Source organism: Rhamphochromis longiceps, linkage group LG1 (assembly GCF_057381845.1).
Source record: "Rhamphochromis longiceps isolate RC_006_pf linkage group LG1, R_longiceps_female_GT1.1, whole genome shotgun sequence".
Classification (NCBI taxonomy): Eukaryota; Metazoa; Chordata; class Actinopteri; order Cichliformes; family Cichlidae; genus Rhamphochromis; species Rhamphochromis longiceps.
In genome coordinates, this window is record NC_140557.1 from 34,896,292 (window position 1) to 34,919,100 (window position 22,809).

Genomic DNA, 22,809 nt, shown 5'->3' on the forward strand with positions numbered 1-22,809 from the left:
TCATCAACATATCACACACACAAATCCCTGTAATAGATTTTTAGGGTGTTAACGCTTGGCGAATGCAGTATAATTTCCATTTAAAGACATGCAAATGAGAGATAGAGATGGAAGATAGTGTATTTGCAGTGCAGGTACAAGGTTATTAGAGGCCGTATTAGAGACTGAAATCAATTAGGTTTTTAGATGGTGGTAAGAGTTTCACACAACCAACTAGAACTGTTTTATTAAGTTTGCAAAATATTTTAAAGTTTAGTGTTTTAATGTATAATACAAGACTTTTAACTTCAGTTTTATAAGGTGCTATCAGCTGCTGAGAAGAGAATCTTTATCAAGTCAGCAGTATTTTTTAATATAATATTCTATAATATAATATATTGTTATTATTATATAATATACTATAATATAATCTATAATGTCAGATGTAATGAAAAAAACATTAACATTACTCTAAGATTATTTCAGGTTGGAATAACTACAAATAAGCAAAACCAGTTTGTGTATCTGAAACAATCTTAGAAATCTTGTAAATCTTGTTTTTGCATTACATCAGACAACTTAAAACAGCATCACACACTTTTCCAGGTATTGTTATCGAGTTTGAAACTCTATTATCGTGACCCTACTGAGGACATAATTTACAGTAAAGAAAACTAGTTGGTATGTTTTTGCAGCAGCAAGCAGTAACTTCTATGAGCATGTGGACATGCCACACCACCAATGGCCTGTTATATAACAAGGAGCAGAAGTTTTTAGTTTTTACAGCTGGCTGAAAACCACCTGAAGTATTTGAAGGTCTTGTGGAAGTAAGCGCGGCCAATAAATCCTCATTAGAGCGCGGACACACCTGTGCCACTTACACTGTTGTGTGTGTCTGCTTGTTTGTGCGTGTGACAATTTTGCTGCATCTCAGTCCTTCTGTGAGTGTCTGTGTGTGTTTCTGTTGCGTTTTTGTGTAAGTGTGTGTCTGGGACTGACTGACAGACTAAAGGACAGGATGACTGATGACTACCACCCTTTTCTTGGGCAGGTGAGGCTGCCAGCACTGATAATGAGGCTAAAGAGGAAGAACTGCCTTTAATTTGACTTTACCCCCACACAGCGACTCAGACCTGATTATTGTTTAGACCGGAAAAAGTTGGTAGAATTTATTCAATAGAGTTAATAGCAATCAACTGATTTCCCAAAATGTGGTCATCTTTTAAGTCTCAATCACAGAAAAACACAATCTAACGAAAGCAGATGCACTTATTGTTTGTATCCTGCACATAACGAGTAATCACTCCCGGTCAGAGACTGTAAAGTCTATTTTGAATGTGTTCCTCATTTATTAATATAAAGAGGAGACCTTTACATACCACTTCTAACAGACCATATATACCAGCGACTGTAAGAGCCATCACAGTAGGTTCTTGTATGAAACATGTTTATAACCAGAAGAAGAGAGTTCATGACTTTCACACTGTCGCATATACAGGCAGACAAATGCAGATCATAGAACAAAATTATCCTTGTTGTGGTTTATTACTAATATGAAGATTTAAATACGTATTTTAAGACTTTTTAAGCGAGATTCAAGTATTATACAAGAAAAGTTTGTTAAAGCCAACTCTCCTGTCTCCTTACAAGTCTGCATGTCTGTGCCATTAAACACTATCAATCATCATCTTTGATTGATCTCTGACTAACAATCTTCACTTAGCCTTAGAGAAACTCAGCTGTCCTCCCCCCCATCAGCTCACTGGTCTCTTATCTGCTCGGCACTGTTTGTTTTTTGGTGTGCTGACAAACACGACCGATCAATGCTCTGAGTTATGAAATGACAGTGGTGTTGCTGAAGGCAGTCTCTCAAACACTGCCACAGTAGACAAGGCACTCATTTGCCCCCTTCACCACCACCACCACTACAGATACTCCACATTCATCACCCATCTCCGTCTATTAGCCCTGCAACCACTATCTGCTCGATAAACTCTAACAGCTGGACATAACTTTGTCTCTCTTCAACCATAATTACTCGAACTTTAACCTTAGCTTAGTGAAGCTCTTTCATTAAATATGCTTCAGATAGATAAAAATAGACAAATCTTTTCTTTTAATGTAAAATTCATCATCACAAAATCCAGGTTAGGAAAAACATGTTTTGAGGTTATTCAAATATGACATGGTTCCTTTGCCACATCAACCACAATACGTTCTCTTGATCTACAAAGCTTGCATTTAGCCTAGTTAAGCCTATTTAGTCTACAAATTACAATTAGAGCGTGCCACAGAAACTTACTGTGGTGTGGCTGCTCTACGCTACTACTCTGTTTTTAATTCTGATCTTTTTATTCAACTTTTGTTGAATAAAAACAACACACCACAGGAAAGAACAAAAAGCTTGCAGATTCTCTGCACTACAGAGATGTTAGTTGCTAATCTATTCTTAGTTACTAAATTCCCTCCTGTGCATGTCTGCCTTTGCTTTGACCCAATTAGGGCACTCTCTGTAGTATACCCCGAGAGCCTATTCTGCACTAATGTGTGTGTATTGAGTTGGGTCAGACAACACCAGTGGTAAGCATTAAGACCTTGCTAGAACAGGGCATTACCAAAAAAATGCCCAACACATACAGATTCTGATGTGGGCTTCATTCCTGAATAAGTGGCCTGGTCACATTTCCACAGAAGTTGAGACTTTAGTCTTATCACATCAAAAGTAGTAACATTTACAACTGACTTTAAACATAACACAAGTCTGAACTCATTAACAGAGAACATCTTAATTTGTCTTCTTGAGTCACTCGATTCACTAAAGTTGTGATTGTTCTGTCTCAGTCTCATGCTGCACAAAATGACCTCACTAAAAGCTTTGAAAAAGCTTTGAAACCTTTTTGTGTTCTTGAGCTCCTTCTCACTCAGTGCCCAAAACACAACCCTCTCTGGCTTTTCAATGGTGAATTCAATGTCAGATTAACAATTCACGCCATCTGTCTACAATGTGACTACAATACATGACTGTAATCTGTGATTTGATAAAATATCAGATGAAGTCAGTTTGTTGCTTCTGGCTGTTATTACATCTGCAGTGTCACACAGCAGCAGGAGCCTCTCACGAGCCTCATCACAGTGAGAATTGTGTGCATTTACACAGACAGCACAAGAGCGGTCACTCCATTAATCAATCAAATAAACATCTCTGATATGAAGACACACATCTATCTGAATCTATCAGCAAGTTACTTCAGTTTGAAAGGTCTGAACTATTAATTCACTGTGTTCTCTCAAATTATTAATAACTATGAAAATATAGCAACTATGATAAAAACCTGTAACTTGGTGCAATATAATTCACTTGATTAACTGTTGAGGCATATTACATGTACAGTATTACAGTGAAACCCTCCAACCGTAATGCCAGCTTCATTATTTTTTCTTTTTTTAAAGATGTGGGTGAATAAAAGAATTCAAATGAAAAATGCATCCACCACATCTCCACACACTCTCTCAGACATTAAGGCACGACCTGGATATAAGACCGTTTACCCTAGCCACAGAGCCTACTTCCTTTGACAACTGTCATTTTTCCTTTTTATACAGGCAGATCGGAGGGCAGCTTCTCAAGTCCAAGCCACTCTGAGAAATGTCTACCATCGCTGCCCTGATGAGAAGTGACTGGAGAATTCTTAGATTTATTATCAGTCTGTGAGCCAGTGTCATCAGAGATTACGCCCCCTATCCTTCAACGGTCCACTGGCATGTCAGCCACCGAATTTCAATTTCCCCCTTTAGAGGATAGGAAGGCTCTGCGTGGCGACCCCTGCTTGTGACCCTGGGGTTTCACAGTGGATGGAGGAGGTAGTGGAGGGGGGACAGATACGGGATGCTCATGAATTAGGTATGACTTCAGCAGTGCATTCAACTTTGGCTGTCCCGCATGTATCGCTGAGCAGAATCTGTCTGATAAATGGCCATCACAGCGAAGGAAGACTGCTCCTCCAGCTCCAGGTAAGATATTCAGAGAAGCTCATGGCCGAATTTAGGCTGCCCGAGCCGTATTTAAAACATAAATCCATCCTGCTGCTACCTTGGATTCTGAATCCTTATTAGCCTGTAAACACTCACTCAAAAATTAACCTCATATTATGAGTGTATTTTTTTAGAAGAGATCTGTTAAAAGAGTTCCATTTCTCGGGCGGAAAATGAGTTTATGACCTATGATGGACCCACAAATCTTAGAAACATGGTGTCTAAGGAGATAATTCCTCTGGATGGCATCACATTGGCCTCCAGTAACACTGTAAGAAATCTTGGAGTCACTTTTTAGCAGGATTTGCTTTTCAGTGCTCATATACAGTGGGGCAAAAAAGTATTTAGTCAGCCACCGATTGTGCAAGTTCCCCCACCTAAAATGATGACAGAGGTCAGTAATTTTCACCAGAGGTACACTTCAACTGTGAGAGACAGAATGTGAAAAAAAAATCCATGAATTCACATGGTAGGATTTGTAAAGAATTTATTCGTAAATCAGGGTGGAAAATAAGTATTTGGTCACCTCAAACAAGGAAAATCTCTGGCTCTCACAGACCTGTAACGTCTTCTGTAAGAAGCTTTTCTGTCCCCCACTCGTTACCTGTATGAATGGCACCTGTTTGAACTCATCATCTGTATAAAAGACACCTGTCCATAGCCTCAAACAGTCAGACTCCAAACTCCGCCATGGCCAAGACCAAAGAGCTTTCGAAGGACACCAGGAAAAGTATTGTAGACCTGCACCAGACTGGGAAGAGTGAATCTACAATAGGCAAGCAGCTTGGTGTGAAAAAATCAACTGTGGGAGCAATCATCAGAAAATGGAAGACATACAAGACCACTGATAATCTCCCTCGATCTGGGGCTCCACGCAAGATCTCATCCCGTGGGGTCAAAATGATCATGAGAACGGTGAGCAAAGATCCCAGAACCACACGGGGGGACCTGGTGAATGACCTGCAGAGAGCTGGGACCAAAGTAACAAAGGTCACCATCAGTAACACACTACAACGGCAGGGAATCAAATCCCGCAGTGCCAGACGTGTTCCACTGCTGAAGCCAGTGCATGTCCAGGCCCGTCTGAAGTTTGCCAGAGAGCACATGGATGATACAGCAGAGGATTGGGAGAATGTCATGTGGTCAGATGAAACCAAAGTAGAACTTTTTGGTATAAACTCAACTCGTCGTGTTTGGAGGAAGAAGAATACTGAGTTGCATCCCATGAACACCATACCTACTGTGAAGCATGGGGGTGGAAACATCATGCTATGGGGCTGTTTTCCTGCCAAGGGGACAGGACGACTGATCCGTGTTAAGGACAGAATGAATGGGGCCATGTATCGTGAGATTTTGAGCCAAAACCTCCTTCCATCAGTGAGAACTTTGAAGATGAAACGCGGCTGGGTCTTCCAACATGACAATGATCCAAAACACACCGCCCGGGCAACAAAGGAGTGGCTCCGTAAGAAGCATTTGAAAGTCCTGGAGTGGCCTAGCCAGTCTCCAGACCTCAACCCCATAGAAAATCTGTGGCGGGAGTTGAAAGTCCGTGTTGCTCGGCGACAGCCCCAAAACATCACTGCTCTCGAGAAGATCTGCATGGAGGAATGGGCCAAAATACCAGCTACTGTGTGTGCAAACCTGGTAAAGACCTATAGTAAACGTTTGACCTCTGTTATTGTAACATAACCTTTGTTGGCAAAGTATTGAGTTGTATTTTTGTTATTGACCAAATACTTATTTTCCACCCTGATTTACAAATAAATTCTTTACAAATCCTACCATGTGGATTCATGGATTTTTTTTTCACATTCTGTCTCTCACAGTTGAAGTGTACCTCTGGTGCAAATTACTGACCTCTGTCATCATTTTAGGTGGGGGAACTTGCACAATCGGTGGCTGACTAAATACTTTTTTGCCCCACTGTATGTAGGATATTTATAATTTAACAAATAAATACGACTGCTTTCTTGCATTTGTGCAATATCGCCCTGTCTCAGAGTGATGTTGAAAAACTAGTTCACACATTTCTGGTCTATTGTAATCCATTATTATCCGATTATCCTAAAAACTGCCTGAAAAGGCTTCAGTTGATCCAACATGCTGCAGCAAGTTATACAGCTTACATGTACTTATTTATGTAAGGTACGATTATTGTCAACTATTGATTTAAGAGTAGATCAAAAACCAGGTAGACAGCACCCCCAAAGTGAAATAGACCCAGTACAGTGCTCCCTGCAATTGTTGTCTGGTTTGCTAGTGTAGCTAAGTAAATGCCAATACATACTGCAAGAGCTTAGACAGAGAGGCAGTCTCCATTAAACTAGTGCATTTTGTCAAGACCTCAGGAAACTGAATATGAAGATCAGCTAGTTACAAACTGTCACTTGTGGATTTATGTGTAAATATGTACTGACCATCCATTCTGAGATGATGATGTCAACCTTCTCTACAGGGAGCTTGATATCTTCTATGCGACCTTTGATCAGTGTAATTTTATCCTCCAGCTGGTTGGACCTGTAGAAAATACAGACATATGTCTAATATTAATTTTATATCAACCTACATTAAACAAATTAAACATTTTCCACAGAATTCTGAAACCCTAACAACACCCAACACCCCGAAATTAATGGTCTTAAAGATTAAATCTTCATGAAATTAAGGGGAAAAGGGATTTTGAGGGAAGAAAAATTCCTTGCACAGCATGAAAAACCTTGGATCTAAATTTTAAGTTTCTGCTGATGCTGACAGAATATTTCCTACTGCTGCACCAATATAACTGGCAATAAATAAATAAATAAGTCAACTGTTACGTGTTTGTCAGTGAGCACTTCTTCAACGTGGCATCTAAAAACCAAGGCAAAGGTTATTCCTAGTATTTTTAAATTAAATAAAAAATAAGAATAATTCTGTCTATAATATTTTATTTTATGGTATTAAACCCGAGGAGTCACATTTTAATATTACACAGCACTCCCACTGTCACTTCAAGTTAACTTTGATTAGGTTTGTAACCATTCTGAAACAGAGACCACAAACCGCATTACAAAGATCTGCAACATCATACTACAACTCCATTTTCCTGTACCGTGATAGCTCTGCAGAGCAGTTAATGGCAGGTTAAAGCACGCTAGTCCGGTGAAAACTGCAACGTGTAAAGTTTGACCACTGGAACAATCTGTTCTCCCTGGTCTGGTCTGGATCAAATAAACCAAAATGCAGACATAAAAAGTGCCCTAAGCCATAGATTATAGTCCCCTGTAGGTTCAGACAGCTGAAGACACCACAAATATTTAACTGTTACTATTATACAAGCTTCTGGACCAGGTGGAGGCACATTCCATATATTAGCTATAAATCTGGAAGATTTATCGCTCTTTTACCATTCTTGCTTAGACCCCAGTGACCCCTTACATAATCACAGATGCAAAACAAACAGCACCAGCTAAAGTTAATAAAACTATGGTCGACTATTTCCCCTTTTTTGAGTAACATCAAAACTTGTCGTGGTTTGTGCAGGGGCATATTCGCTGTTCTGTGTATTTCCAGCCTGTGGACCGGCGATGTGTCAGGTTCAGGTAAGCACTGTGAGATCAGTGCTGCTGTTTAAATGATCCTTCCTTTCAGACCAGCCAGTTTGGGCATCAATCTCTGTGAATATTCCATTATCATGACAGCTAATGTTACAGAGGACAGAACAATTACTCACAGCGGCCCAGAGTGCATTTCTGTAGCAGCGATCCTTATCTTGAACTGTCTCTCCCCTCTCAGCTGCTCTTCTACTGCTGCTATCACCTTCTTCCAGAATGCAATGGCCCCCACCTACACCCTACACCCCACCCGCCCACCACCACCCTTTCACAAGAAGGAAACACTGTAATCTCATTATTGGGGTAATTTAGAGGACAATGTCAGGACTCTGGGGAGAGAGTCGTGTCTGCGCAGCTTTGTAGGTGTATGTGTGTGCGTGTGTGTGTGCGTGTGTTGGAGAGAAAGAGGAAGTGAGGAAAAGGAAAAAGAGAGGCTTTACATGACAGTGAACCTAGTAATTTTTTTAAAGAATAGCACAGACCAAACGTGGCTAAAACACCCCGATTTACTTTCGTTAATGCTGCATTTCTGGGCAAACCACAGGCAAATACTTGCTAAAAAATCATCCATGCCTTCAGTTCATGCCGCCATTAACTTTGCTCACTCAGAAAAAACAGCGTCTCACATTTTTATGCTTTATTGTCAGAATAAATTACGTCTTATCAGCTAATCCATCAATTCCATCCATTTTTTAAAAGTATTTAGACAGTATCTATTAAGGACGTGACTGTGAAGGGAGGAAGTCACGTAGAGCTTTTCATTTAAACTTTGGCGATGGAGTGGAAACAGGAGATGGATGCTCCTGCCCAACCAACAGGAGCCACTTTAATTACAATCCCGATATTAACATCAGGAGGAAGTGACGGACACACACAGGGGCCAGCTCTACGTGCATATACACACACACACGCACACAGAAATAAAATCACAACCCAAAGAAGCCATGGGTGGATTTTTGTATGCATTGCTGTATTTACGTGTGTGTGCACATGTGTGGATGTATGCTTTTTTTTTTTTTAAAAAAGAAGAAAAAAAAAGGGTGGAGTGCTGGAGGATGTACAACATCTTTCTTTAGTTGAATCCTCACCGCTGGCAAACCTGCAATGCAGCCTGCATGCCAACACACACTCCAACAGCTATTCAGTGGGCTGTAAAATTAAAACGTCCTCTTCCCTTAGAAAACCCTGTTGTTTTGCTTATACTGCACTGTCTTACATAACGGAAATAATAGCTGTCATAATGGCCCCCAACTCAAAAAACCATTTAGGAGGCAGGGGTATGATAGTGGCTGCAGGTAGACGGAAGGAGAGCAGAAGCTGTTGTTGAGGTAAATGGACTCCACTGTGGAGTATCAGCTGCAGAAATACAGGAAACACGCGGCACATGAAATTGGACCGAGGACTTTATTAAAAGGGAATCAACAGGGGGTTCATCTGCATGTTCATCTGTGTATCTCTGTGTGTTGGGGCAGTGTTGGGGGTGACTCTAGACTTCAGACTGGAGATACTGCAGAGGAGAGGAGTGAACGAGTCAGATCACAGGTGTAAATTATGTACATTATGGCCAGGCAGCTGACAGCAGCTCTATTGAAGTCAACCAGCTGAAACAAATAAAAGGTAGCTGGAGGTCACACAAACCTCCACTCTCACCATCTTCTGCTGCACACAAAGGGAAGAAGATCTGCGTACTCTCTTGGCTCCACAGGGGCCGATATGAGGTGAGGGTCACACGACTCACAGGGGCTTGTACCAAATCTGATTAGTACTGACTGACTATTTGCACTTAAGTTGTAAAAAATGTAATTTTTCATTGCTGTGAGCACCGCAAAGGAAATTCTGCTGACAGCTCATGTGTTTTGGTGGAGCTGAACAGAAACAGAGTGCACAGGAAGAGTCTCACCTGACTATGTCCATGGCCTGGTAGATGATTTCGGACTGATCCACCGCTATAACCTTTTTGGCCCCAGCTTGTGCAGCAAACATTGATAATATGCCAGTGCCACAGCCCACATCAAGCACCACCTAAAGGATGCGATGGAGTCAAAATGAGAAATTACCCACAAACATGGAAAGCTCTTCACAGTCAAGGGGTTCAAAAACAAACACTTAAACAGGAGCATTTAACAGTGTTTACGATTGATTTCTTCATAATTCTTGTCATGTCCATGCGCTGCTGACCCCAAAAGGTCATCCAACACAATAACAACAGAGATCACGAAGGGAAACGCGATCACGTTACAGCTTTAAGGATAAAAGATTCTAGCCTATGCAAGTTATTACAAAAGAAAAAATCAAATATAACTGGAGGAAATAAAGACATGATTCTTATTTGGATTTTCTTTGACAACCCAAATAACTGCTAAAATGACAGCTGCCATATTTTGCTGGCAATGCCACTTGCACATTTCTGAGAATGTTTTTCTACACTTCCAGGGAACAGATAAGTCAACCACGTCCAGTCTATGGCTCTGTAATAACTTAACAAAAGACTTTACACTCACTTATTGAAATTTTCAGTTTTAACATTTAACCTCATCAAATTTTCAATTCAATTTTGTTCATATAGAGCCAAACAGCAACAACAGTCATCTCAAGATGCTTTTTATTATACGGTAAAGACCCTAAAATGATACAGAGAAAACCCCAGCAATCAACCAACCCCCTATGAGCAAACACCTGGCAACAGAGGGAAGGAGAAACTACTTTTTAACAGGAAGAAACATCCAGCAGAATCAGGCTCAGGGAGACGGCCATCTGCTGTGACCAGTAGAAGGTGAGGGGAGGAGACCAGGACAAAAGACAGGCAGTGGAAGAGAGCCAGAGATGAATAATAACTAATGATTAAAGTGTGAAAAGAAACATTGCATCATGAGAACTCTGAGCAGCCTCGGCCTATAGCAGTGTAACGAACTAAATGTTATATCAAAAAGGAACGTTTGAAGCCTAATCTTAAAAGTAGAGAAGGTGTCTGTCTCCTGAATTCAAACTGGCAGCTGCTTTCACAGAAGAGGGACCTGAAAGCTGAAGCATCTGCCTCACATTCTACTTTTTAATACCCACGTTACAACAAGTAAACCAGCACTCTGAGACCAACATGCTCTATTGTGGTGAAATGGAACTATGAGGTCTTTAAAATATGATGGGGCCTGATTATTCAAGACCTTGTATGTGAGGAGAAGGATTTTTAACATGGAGCTAATAATGAGAAGGCAGTAATATGCTCACCTGGGCAAAATATGCTCTCTCTCTCTCTCTAGTCCCTGTCAGTACTCTCACTGCATCATTTTGGATCAACTGAAGACTTTTCAGGGAATTTTAGGACACCTACCCACCAGTTTTGGCCAGTGTGGTCAGAAGTGAGCTCACTTTAACCACATTTGACAGTGATGTCACACAGGCTCTTCTATTGGCAAACTATAATCAGATAGGAACTGATATTACATTACATGGCTACTAATAATCAAACGATTATTAAAAAAAGAAACAAAGAAACAAAAGTTGGGTTTTTTCTTTCGCTGATGTCTTGCTGTTTCAACTTCAAAGACCGCATCAACATCTGGATTACTTAATGAATTCATGTTAAGCATGTTCTAAAGAACTTGCTCAAACTGCTGTTTAAACCCTTATTTTCTCTCAGCTTTTTCGCTCTTTGCATTTTTTAATCACCTCTATTTCAGGTTCCCATTGCTTTCACTTAATTTGTTCTTGTTCATCACCAACTGAGTTAAATGACTGAGACATGGACGCAGCGACTACATGCCCCAAATGTATAACACTGTGTGACTCTGTGTCTCTATTTAAGGAAACTCCCTGGTTACAATCCTGCTGTCTTTATGGGTTCACAGAGGGTCGCCAACATAGCGCTAACACAACAGAACGCAACTCCTCGCTTGATCTGCAACAAAAATATCCTGCTTGGTTCTGTTACCGGTTACTGAAGAAGGAGACGCTTCAACTCTCTGCCGACTGCTTCAGCCTGACAGGGATAATGGACGTTCCCATCAACACATCCTTCCTCCCCCCCTCTACCGCCTCATCACAGCACTAACCAGCAGCGACCCATATAATGGATGGTCATGATACAGGCCACTGCTTCCCACAGCTAAAAGCAATGGAAAAGAGACGGATAGGGTGGGGGGGGTGGGGCGGTTAGTTGGAAGGGTTTGTGCTATGGGGTTGGTGGTGGATTGCATGTGTCTGTTATCAGGACTGTGCAGTCCATATTTAGACATGCTAATAAAGTCATGATGTGTTTTAAATCGGACACCGCGGCGCATTATTAATGTCTTTTTCTGGAAAATGCACATTCCTGTTTACAGGCTTGAGTGAACATTAAACTGGCTAACTCATACATGTAAACACACATTAATGTGTACACACGCAATTTCATTTGCTTGGATGACTCACCTTATCTCTGAACACTTCAGGGTTGCTGTACATGAAGTCTCGGTAACTCTCCGTGCGTACTTTATCCTGTGGATAGAATATACAAGCTGCTCTTGAATTAAAGAAAGGATTGCTTGTAATCTACAGTCATGTTTATGTTGTAACAAAGCTTTGAATTCAAGGTTGTCTACAAACTTAAAAAATAAGTAAATCCAGGCAAGTAAAGCTTTTTCCATATAGGGGTATATAACAGCAGGTTACAACAGTCTGTGTTGGTTTCCTGAACATTTATGAGCAAAACGCTGGGATAATAACAACTGGAAGGACACTGGAGGTCAGGTCAGGACTCGCTGATTAATCTGCCAATCATATCTGCCCACAAATCCAAGCACCTTCGCTCTGAGGGAAAAGCTATAAACGAAATACAGTAACACGGCTTAATACATGTTAGAACAGATATGAATCTGGACTTTTGACTTTGAAAGATTACAAGAAACAGATTTTAGAACCTTCAGTTCATGGAGTTTGGCAGAAGTTAAGCGGTCCCCAAGTACCGATATACACTTCCGATTTTTCCTGTTTCCATTTTTGCTAATGGAAACAGGAAAAATCGGAAGGGTATATCGGTAATAGTAACTCTGATTTTGTCTCCTGAAGAAAACAAGACAATAATTAAATAACAACTAATGCATAAGGATGAAAACTATGATGAAATGTACTGACACTTGAATCAGTACATTTGATGAAAATGTTCTGGAGAGATGAGATCCAATCAGATCTAATTAAGTTGTACAACTAGCTCCCATGCTCCCCGTTTATCATGAAAACAATACTACAAAACTGGCTTTTGTGCAGCCATTTCCCTCATTACCAGGTTTCAAAAATATATTTTATTAATTTGGTGAAGAAGTGGCTCTGGTGACTTGCCGAGTGACATCACGGACCGGCCAATCAAACCTAATGAATAACTCTAAAAAGCGAGTTAAGTTGAGCCAAGCCAAGTAGGTAATAATGGAGAAGGGCTAAAAATATCCCAATCAACACAACAAAGTTAGCATTTCATGCCTGATTACTTTAAGATATTTAAGATAGATTTAAGATAATGCCCTTTCAAAACCAAAATTAAATGAAAAACTAAAATGATCAAGAAATACTGAAGATTTTAATCATTCAGCTTTTTTGAAAAGCAATCCAGGCTAATGTTGTCTGTGGCCAATTAAAAGTTGTTTTAAAAATTAAACCCTGACACTCATGAAACATGTCATTCTCTTTTACATGACATCTCTCACTCTCTGTCTCTCTTACACACTCACACACACACACACACACACACACACACACACACACACACAGACTGCGTCATAGGTAATTCAATTCATGCCAACCTGTGAAACATTCTACTGCAAAGCCCCCCATCACGTGCTCCTGGCCCCTCCTGACGCTTTGATGGACTTTAAAGCTTGACGCAAAAACATGACGCAAAACTTAACCGTGCTTAGCACCAATCAGGACAGCCAAAAGGATATGTAAGCACTGCGGTAAGTAGAACAGGACTTGAGGAGAGGGAGAACTCTCTCTCTCTCACACACACACACACACACACACACACACACACACACACACACACACACACACACAGAGCTTGCTTTCAGGTTTCAGCACTTCAGGAGTGTAAAAATTAATTTGCACACTTAAAGCTCCGCTATGCAGAGGCATGAGCGCTGCTTCACATAAGAGATCAGCACGTACTGCTGATTTGTCACTTTGGAGCGCTTGTGTCGTCCTCAGTATTAATTCATACATGAAGATGATCGCTTTCATTTATAAGCTATATGAAAATCTTTTAGCCAAGATGCACGCCAATGAACCCAGCTTCATTTCTGTGCCCAGGGGAAATTATTCCAAAGACTGCAAAGAGACCTGCAGGCCTGGTCACTGTGTGTGTGTGTGTGTGTCTGTGTGTGTTTACACAACTCAGACCTTCAGCATCTCTTCGTGGATGCTGTAATGTCCATAGGAGCTGAAGTAGGCCTCGTCCTCGTCCTCACGGAGCTCCGCCACAGCGCCCAGGGTGCCAGACCTGCTTGTTTCCGCATTCAGCACCAACCCCTGAGCCAGCACCCTGAAAGAACATCGCACAGATCGCCATTTAACTTCTCTTATTAGCACAAGGGACAAGAACAGCGACCAGAAAGGAGAACGCACACACAGCCTTCATGCAGGACGAAGCAGTAAATGGAGGAGATGGAGCATTCATCTTTCTACCTCTCACCCAAATCCCCCCCCCCTCCCCTCCAAACCCCTCCTCCCCCACAGCTCACCCTTTCTGCAATATTCCCTTATTGCTCCCCTACCTACCTTTCCTCCTCACTTTAACCTCCATGCTGCAGTGGAATTTTCCCTTCCTCCAAACTTCTTCCACAAGGTACTCTAGTTAATGTTTCTGCAATACTGCGTTCACTGTGTCCCCCTGCTGGAGCTCAGAGAGCAGTGCAAATGCAACGTATTACACTGACTAAACTGCAAGTTCTGAATAATGTATTAAAAAATAAATAAATAAAAGGCCACAATTTAAAACCTAACACAATCACCCTGACATCAATGAAGATGAAACTGCAGAAAAGTCACTGACTTGAGTTTGTGCAGGTCATCCATGGCTCTGGCCAGTGCCTCCTCCGAGGAGCGGGCTCTCTCCTCCGCAGCCTGCGCCCTGTGCACAAGTGCATTATGGGGATCGGCCCCAGATGCCAGGCATGACCTCTCGCTGCCACAGAGCTCCTCGGGGTCTGACAAAAACACAGACAGAGAGATAGATATGTTTGGATGTTAAATGGGGAAAAAGTTTTCCTTTTAAGGACAACTGAGTGAAAACATGAGCGACAACACGTAGTGATCAAGCCTGTGGCATACAATAAGAAGTATGCAGGACATGGCTGTTGTTTTGGCTTAGAGTGTGCATTTTATGTATTTATGTGTTTTTCTTGCATTGATGATACAGGCAGAAATAGAGCATAAGTGCAACTATTAAAATAAGCATTAACATAAGCAAGTCAGGACTTTGCAATAGAGCTGACATTACACAGTCTTCTGTGTAATACTGTTAATCATGCAGAAGAAGCAGTCCTAAAAGATGAGAACCAGCAGATGAAACTGAATATGTTGATACTGTGCTGGGAGACACAGCAAACCTTCTGGAAATGGCATGTTATTGATGTGCAATGGTTATTCCAGCAGTTTCCAGTAGCCTTATGCCCTATCATGCAATCATGATAATCACAAATATTTTATATTTTCGTTGCTGGTGTTGCGGTATGAACAGTGACCAGCCGATTCTCCACTCAACTGAATATCAAAACAGCAGAAACAGCCAGACATGTTCTCTGACCTGTGCATAAAAGCCGCGCTAACAGAACAGAGATCTGTTGATAGAAAATGCAGCTACTCAAAAATCAAAAACTAAGATCTGTGTTTTAAAACTGCTTCTGTACCTGTTTGCAGCAGCGGGTCATCCTGAAGGACTGGCTGCAGGAAGTCTTCGCTCTCCCAGGGTAAAGGAGCATCTGGCAACCCATTCAGACTGGATGCTTTACATTTCTATACACACAAAAAATGTATGTTTTCATAAATCTGAAAACTCTCAATTTTTTTTTTAGATATTCATTCTTCACACATAAACAGTAGAAACATTCACATCCTGATATTTCACAGCATGATGTTCAATTCAGTTTGAAAACAGCACTCACTGTTGACCGTATAAAGTTGATCATTTTTATGTATCCGTAGTCATCTAAATCTAATGAGGGACAGAAAGTTGAGACATTTCATGAGAACAGAACAGCCATCTGCTCCTTTGGTGATGCAGGAAAAAAATCAATATCTACTTACTGTAATTTCTTATTAGATCTACAATGTTGACCTGGTGCTCAGCTGTACAGTGCTGCAGGGTGGCATTTACAGAACTTAGCAACCTGAAAAAAATAAGACAGACAGGAAGACTTGTTTAGTTATAAGCCATAAAAATCAAAAACTGAATCTTTGATTGTTTTTTTTCTTTCATAGTAGAGTAGTAACTTGGGTATCCAGTTATTTTACATAACAGCAAACAAACCTGACTGAAAAAGCAAAAAACACAGAAGACACGGGGTGGAGATTTGCGTCAATAACTACCTTAAACGCTGGAACCAGTACATACATTACTTTTACAACAATCAGCATAATATTACGATATTTGTCGTGTCAATACTATATCAATACATAGACACCAAATATCATTACTGTATTAAATTAAATTAAATACTGGGAATAATAAGAACAAAGGGGCTCATCTCGTCTGCTAGGAGGCAACCTTTCTGCAAATAGTTATGGTCTGACTCAGACTGACTGTAGTCACTCTCAGAGAGATTGTCGAGTGTTGTCAAATAATTGCTGTGTAATTTACAAATGCAGACAGATTGCCAATATGTTTCCATCTGAATGAGTCTTGGTCAATGAGCACAACTCGAGGGGACACAACACAACTCAGCTGGTCATATTCCTACAGAACAGGAAGGCTGCTGAGCGCAAACATAATTATTAAATGCAAATTTCTGTTAAATGTGAATTTCTGTCTATGCATACCACAACAGATATACGACTTCCGTTGATTTATCACAGTTAATTGATGTATTGTCAGAAACAGACTGCATGTAGTTGCCAACTTGACCCTATTCAATTGTCGACTGAGTATCTTATGGCACAATTTATGGCAGGATTTAGTGACAGTGTTGATGTGCTTGACAATCTCGTTTTGCACTGAACAAAAAAAAGTTGCAGTATGTGAGATAACGTCATCTTATTGGACAAAGCAGAGGCCATAATTTTGCATTAGAAAAGGGTGATAAATCTTAAATACTTAAAAAAAACAATACTATTGTATTATGGGGCATCTTGTGATTTCCACCTCTACAATGTAGTAGGGTAGCCTTGGAGATATGCAGCAATATGTTAGTGGTTCTTCTTTTGTCTGCTAGTGCAGGTGCTGGGAACTTGAGTACCTGGTTGTGTCTCCAGGTGTATCTGCCACGCGTTACACTGGTACTACAAGTAACGAGTATGTGCTTAAGACTGACTGAAGCTGAACATAGCTGACAGGCTGCACCCTCCCCTACTCAAAGGTTTAAGATTTCAGGTGATGGAAGGACATCATATGTTGCACAGCTGAGGTAGTACTCAAAAACAGCTCTTTTGATGGTGAAGCTTGCTGAGGTTTGCATAATGTCAAAGGAACTTGTCTTTATTCTGACCATGAGTTATTTGCACTGACACAAAAGTACAATTATTACACATGAATTGAAAGTTTAGGGCCACTTAGTGTGTGAAAGTTATATCTGTATGTTTTGTTACACGATCTCTTTTAGGTAAAGCATCTTCAGATCTGAGAAACTCAAAATGCGTGTAAACGTGTCGCCAATCATTCTAAGAAAAGCAGTGACAGACAGGTCCAGAGCAGGGTGATCTCACCTGTCACAGAACAAACAGGTAACCGGCTGACTGTCCTCCTCCATCCACTGCCACTGCTCTTCATCATCAACGTCATCATCATCATCACCGTCTGAGAGCTCAGGCATATCCTCAGCAGCTCCATCGACGTCTGCCAAAGTTAAATCTCATGAGTGTAAACGCAGATGTAAAAGCAGCTGTGTGACGAAACTAGAAACACTATTCTTCACCAAAGTCAATAACACAAATGAGCTAGCTCAAAGAAGAGTATGTGTGTTTGATTAATACAGTTATTTCTCACTCACGTGGGTCTGTGTACTCTGCCATGATGTCGCTTTGAGTCCGGAGGACTTCCTGGTGACGTTTAGTGACGTAATAAATGGGACGGGCCCATTCCAAAGAAGCACTTCCACATACAAACCACCAGATGTCGCCAACGTTTAACTAAGGTAACACGTAAATAACGTGGTTTGTATAATGTTTTGTTGGGTGTTTGCAGGTACATTACAAACAGGTACATGCACTGGTTTAGGTTAGTTTTAGCTGTGGGTGCTACCAAAGCGGTCAGATTATAGTTATCTGAAACTTTTGAGGTACTTTCTAATGTCAAAATATCCGTTTTTTTTCCTTTTTTATCCATTTAAATTCAAGGTATATAACTGCAGGAGTGATTATGGCAGCATTATTACACACATGGGTGTTTTTTTTACCATAAACAGTGTGACCTCTCTAAACATTAAAACATGACAATAGGCAGAGTGATAACAAAATCAAACTATTAGGGTAGTGTTATTATGTCAAAGGTGGGGCCAGGTTTCACAATGAGCTCACCTGAAACCCTGGCTGATTGGGACCCACACCCAGTTTCACACCTTGGCTCAGGCGATTAGAGGATCATCAGGGGGTCCTTTTGTCCCTCTGTGGGGGGATACTCCCACTAGGTTTAAATCTGGGACTTCCCACCATTTGACCTTAGAACTGAAGAAGCTTCTCGGATGAGAGGTGAAATGTCTTCAAGCAACTTAAAGAAGTCCTGACGCTTTTCTTTGCAAGCTCATTTGACTATGATGACCTGGATGACTGAGAACCTTCACAGACGTAGTGTTATTATGTTTTTGGACCCCATCTGGGCTGTTTAGAGGGTTACAATCATCCCAAGGTTGCAGCATAAGACTAGGTGCTCGGTATTTTAGCTTACTGAATTGCCTGATTTTTTTTTTTTTTATGCATTAAAGGTAATCTTTTGTTTTTGTTTAGTTTTCAGTCTTAGTGAGGTAGAGGACCATCTTGCTGGAAGAGTAGGCCCCTTTGAAAGCAACTGGGACACCACTATTAAGGATGCTATTTTGGTTTGCCATGGGACACACCCATTGTTCCAGCACTAAAAAAGGACCGTGGAGTCTGAATCTGTGGAGACTCTTTAGTAACACTAACTACAGTGTTGGCAGCAGGGCAGTACCCCCAGATTGATGATTTGTTTGCTTGAATGAATGGAGGACTGAAATTCAGAATTCAAAATTTTTCTCTGTCAAGCTTACTTATAGATCCATGTAGAAGAGCAGTCGTGTGAAATGCTGACTAGTATCACACATAAAGGGCTTTTTTTAGACACTGCCTTGTAGCAGTTCTGCTGAGCTCTGTCAGCACTGTTCCAGTGAACAATGGATCAAATCCTGAGTGAGTTATTAACAGTGTAGAGTTATCTCAATAATATTCTGCACACTGGAGCAGTTGAGGACCAGCACCCGCACAACTTGGATAGAACCTACAAAGAAAGAATATGTCTTGAGTGTCCATGAAGGGAAATGTTTTTCCAGTCATCTGTGGAATGTTTGGGATATGTGATTGATGCTAATTGACTACACACTGCTGCACTGAAACTCACAGCCATTGCTGATGCACTTCCACCACAAAACATTACTCTGTTGCCAAAATAGAAAATCAAAGATCTAAATGGATTCTTTCATTAGTAACTCGAGTTGTTTCCCTAAGAGTTTGTCAGATCATTGAATTATTTTTAAGGGTATTTTGTCCTTCCTTCATTTCTGCACACTTCTGCTCCACAGCCTTTTCTATTTTATTTGTCATTTTAAGTTCCTTACGTTACTTTTGTCAACTGATGTTCTCCTTTTCAATATATCAGGTTAAAAAGGGTATCCCTTTGAGTTTTTTACGGAGCTCTGTAACTTCAGCTGGCAGAGCCAGATTTGACATGCTGAAGAAGAATGAAGTTAAATGAGAAAAAGAAGCCCTTCTTTTCTCCTTTAACTTCATTCTTCCTCTTCTCCAATGTTTCCTCTTTTGAGAACTTTGACTTCGGCACCTCAAGCTTCATCTGCAGTGGTATTTTAGTTGATAAGAGACTTTCTCTCTGCTTTCAGTCACATGTAATTTACCATATAAGCATTCAGATCTTCTACAATCTCATTGTGCATCTGAATTTCTTGAATCACCAATTTTGGACCTCCTTACAGAGCGCTTTGATTTTATTTTGAAGGGAAATACATTATATAGCTGGTATTCTGCCTGTTTCTTTTTGCAGAGGAAGTGGGGATATATCGCACTGTGTACATTGAGATATTTAAATAGTTTCTCAAGAATGACAAGTGACCTATAGGTCACTTGTCATTCTGTATATTGGATTGGATTGATATTATTATATATAATAATAACACCAACTGCTATGGTACTATGGAGATACAGTCAGCATTTTTCATTTATGTTTATAAGAACAAAATATTATAATGTAGGTTTGAGTATGGTTAAAGTAAGTTTAATCCAGTAGTTAGTTAGTTGGTTGGTTGGTTAGTTGGTTAGTTGGTTAGTTAGTTAGTTGGCGGTAGCCTGCATTTGACTTTAAAAAATTAATGTCAGTATATATTTGCAAATACAGGAGTCTGGTTTTAATTATTTCATAAATATTTTTCATTCACCAGTTGCCCACATTTTCCCACTTTCCAAAAATATCAACCTTATCTGGAAACTCTAAACTCTAAATATGGCAGGGATACATCTGATGGGACTTTCCTCAGAAGTTGTTGACAGTAAATCTAATCAACCACTAGAGGGCGACAATGATCATGACATGCACTGATTTTTTTTTTTTAATCTTTTGTGATTGTAGATTAAATTCAATAGTAAATACCTGACTGGATATTAAAATCAAAGGAACTTCAAACCCTGCAGATGGAGCAGTTTTCCCTCAGTGTCAAATGCCATGATGCAGCAGTTCTGCTTTGTTGTTGTTGTTTTCAAATTTGGGCTGAGAAATGTAGAAATTTACAAATAAACATATCGATGAGTCACTAAATTATGTAGAAATGGTTCAGGCATTGCATTTGTTTTAAGATCAAGGTGGAGACAGAACAAATGCTTCTTGATGGTATTTGATTCCAGGGGTTGTGTTACAGGGTATGAATAGTTTTAATGTCTTTATTCTGTGTGCTTATTGTTTTGGTTTTATCCACGTTTCTATAGATTTTGCATGCTTTTATTGTGAAAGGTTTTTACTTCCTACCCGCATCTTAATCAAAGAAATTGTCCACACCTGCTCGTGCATAGATGGTGGGAGGTGGTGGCAGTCATGTGCAGAAGTGCACAAGCGTGAAGTTGGATGCAAAGGGGCTCTGCCCTGGAAGTGTTGCTGGATATGATGAAGGAGGTGGACCAAGTAAGGAGGCTCTTTCCCAGTGAGACACAACTGGTGAAACGTGATTTCTGTAATGGTGGTTTCAAGACTGCGGCATGTGTTGTATAAGTGGGACTAATACCTTCGGTTTAGTTTTAGTATTTTATTGGCTTGTAAACGTTTAGAAATACTAGATAATAGCTAGACTCTGCAAGAGCTGCGCTCAATGCGACATACTCCATGCTCACCTAAACCGGAAGTCCTATTGTAAACTTTCAAATGCTAATCTTGGGTTTGTACTCCTTGGCTACCACTGCCTTTTTTTTTTTTTCTTTTTTTTTTTTTCTTTAGATGCTCTCCTACCGATGGAAAAGGACCCCCCCCCCCTCCCTCCTCACAGTTATGTTAACATTAATGTTAGTTTCTCTTTTCACTGTATATTTCTGTCATCTGTCAATTTTTCTTCCTTTCTGTGACTCCACAAGAAGCAAAGACATCCCAGGCGCTCCTCTTGCTCATGGTGACACACGGTGAAGGAAAACTGTGTATATTTAAAAAAAAGTTTGCACCTTAACTGAACACACATAAGCGAGTGCTCATCTAACAAGAGAAACGTATATTTGGTTCCCATATCAAGCAAAATCCAGCGATTGATTTATCTCTTTAGTTCAGAAAAAAAAAATCCCTGCAGTTTAATTATTGTTTGAAAAAATAAGCTGCTATCTGCAGAATAAATGATCACATGTTAGCCATATAGAATACTTATTGCTTTCTGTGCTGGAGGTTTCTGTACATTATGTTATTACCACAGGAGGCTGAAGTTAAAACACAATGACACAGCATAACTCACACTTGTTGGTACTGATGTAATCCTAACTGTGGATGACTTGGAGGTTGATACAACAACGGACGATCTCAAGAAGTAAATTCATTTTAAACGTGTCTGTGATAAAACCATTTTTGTGTACTTGGAATGACAATTCATGAAGAACGAAATGGAAGAAATGTTGACATAAATCAGATTTGTCTCAGTCTGATTCATTAATGAAGGTATCTCCCTGTACATTTTTGTTTCTCTTGATTCATATTTAGATTTGTTGCCTGACTAACTTATATAATTATTTTTTAAAAACAAACACAATGCAATACATGAAAAAAACATGAACATCCCAACAGCGGAGGCTTTATTTCCACAACAATAAATCTTTTACTGATATTTTGGGTCATCACTGTAAAGGGGATCCGTCTCCTTTCCTTTTTTCAGTTACAAAAGAAGATGGAAAGAGCTGTCTAATCTTTCAACTCTGAGCTTTCTGTTCCGGAACAGCTGATCAAAGTTGGTTCAATCAATTGTCAATCAATTTAGAGTACCTCTGAGGTAAGGGTGTGTAATTCACTTCAGTTTTATTAAATAGTGCCAAATCACAACAATAGCCCCTGAATTATCTCTAAAAATATGAAGTTACTGCTCTGCTTATCTCAGCTCTGGTCTTTGTTTTATTTGCCCACCCAAACATGGCAAGCTATTGCCTGGTTTTGTAGCCGTGTCTGTAACGTTCCTGGTGGGTAAGCAGACAATAGTTAATTGGAAAGAGATAGCTTGGTAAAGGTGACAGGGCATTATATTTTGAAATGCTTTTTCTTGCATACTAAGCAGGGGTGAGATGAAGGCAGATGTGGCGACTCCTAAAGGGGAGAGCTGAAAAGAAG

General features: G+C 40.3%; 1 protein-coding gene across 1 annotated transcript in view; it reads right to left on the reverse strand.

Moving 5' to 3' along the window:
* The window catches only part of prmt3 (protein arginine methyltransferase 3), a 62,633-nt gene extending 44,805 nt beyond the window's left edge, over window positions 1-17,828 (reverse strand). The window contains exons 1-10 of the mRNA XM_085407787.1: window positions 17,777-17,828; window positions 17,493-17,622; window positions 15,879-15,961; window positions 15,737-15,786; window positions 15,482-15,587; window positions 14,626-14,779; window positions 13,974-14,115; window positions 12,015-12,080; window positions 9,508-9,629; window positions 6,432-6,531 (exon numbers count right to left, since the gene is read on the reverse strand). Of these exons, the coding sequence (XP_085263913.1) occupies window positions 6,432-6,531; window positions 9,508-9,629; window positions 12,015-12,080; window positions 13,974-14,115; window positions 14,626-14,779; window positions 15,482-15,587; window positions 15,737-15,786; window positions 15,879-15,961; window positions 17,493-17,622; window positions 17,777-17,798 (975 nt within the window). The 5' untranslated portion in view covers window positions 17,799-17,828. The remainder of the gene's footprint in view (window positions 1-6,431; window positions 6,532-9,507; window positions 9,630-12,014; window positions 12,081-13,973; window positions 14,116-14,625; window positions 14,780-15,481; window positions 15,588-15,736; window positions 15,787-15,878; window positions 15,962-17,492; window positions 17,623-17,776) is intronic.
* Between the last annotated feature and the right edge of the window lie 4,981 nt (window positions 17,829-22,809).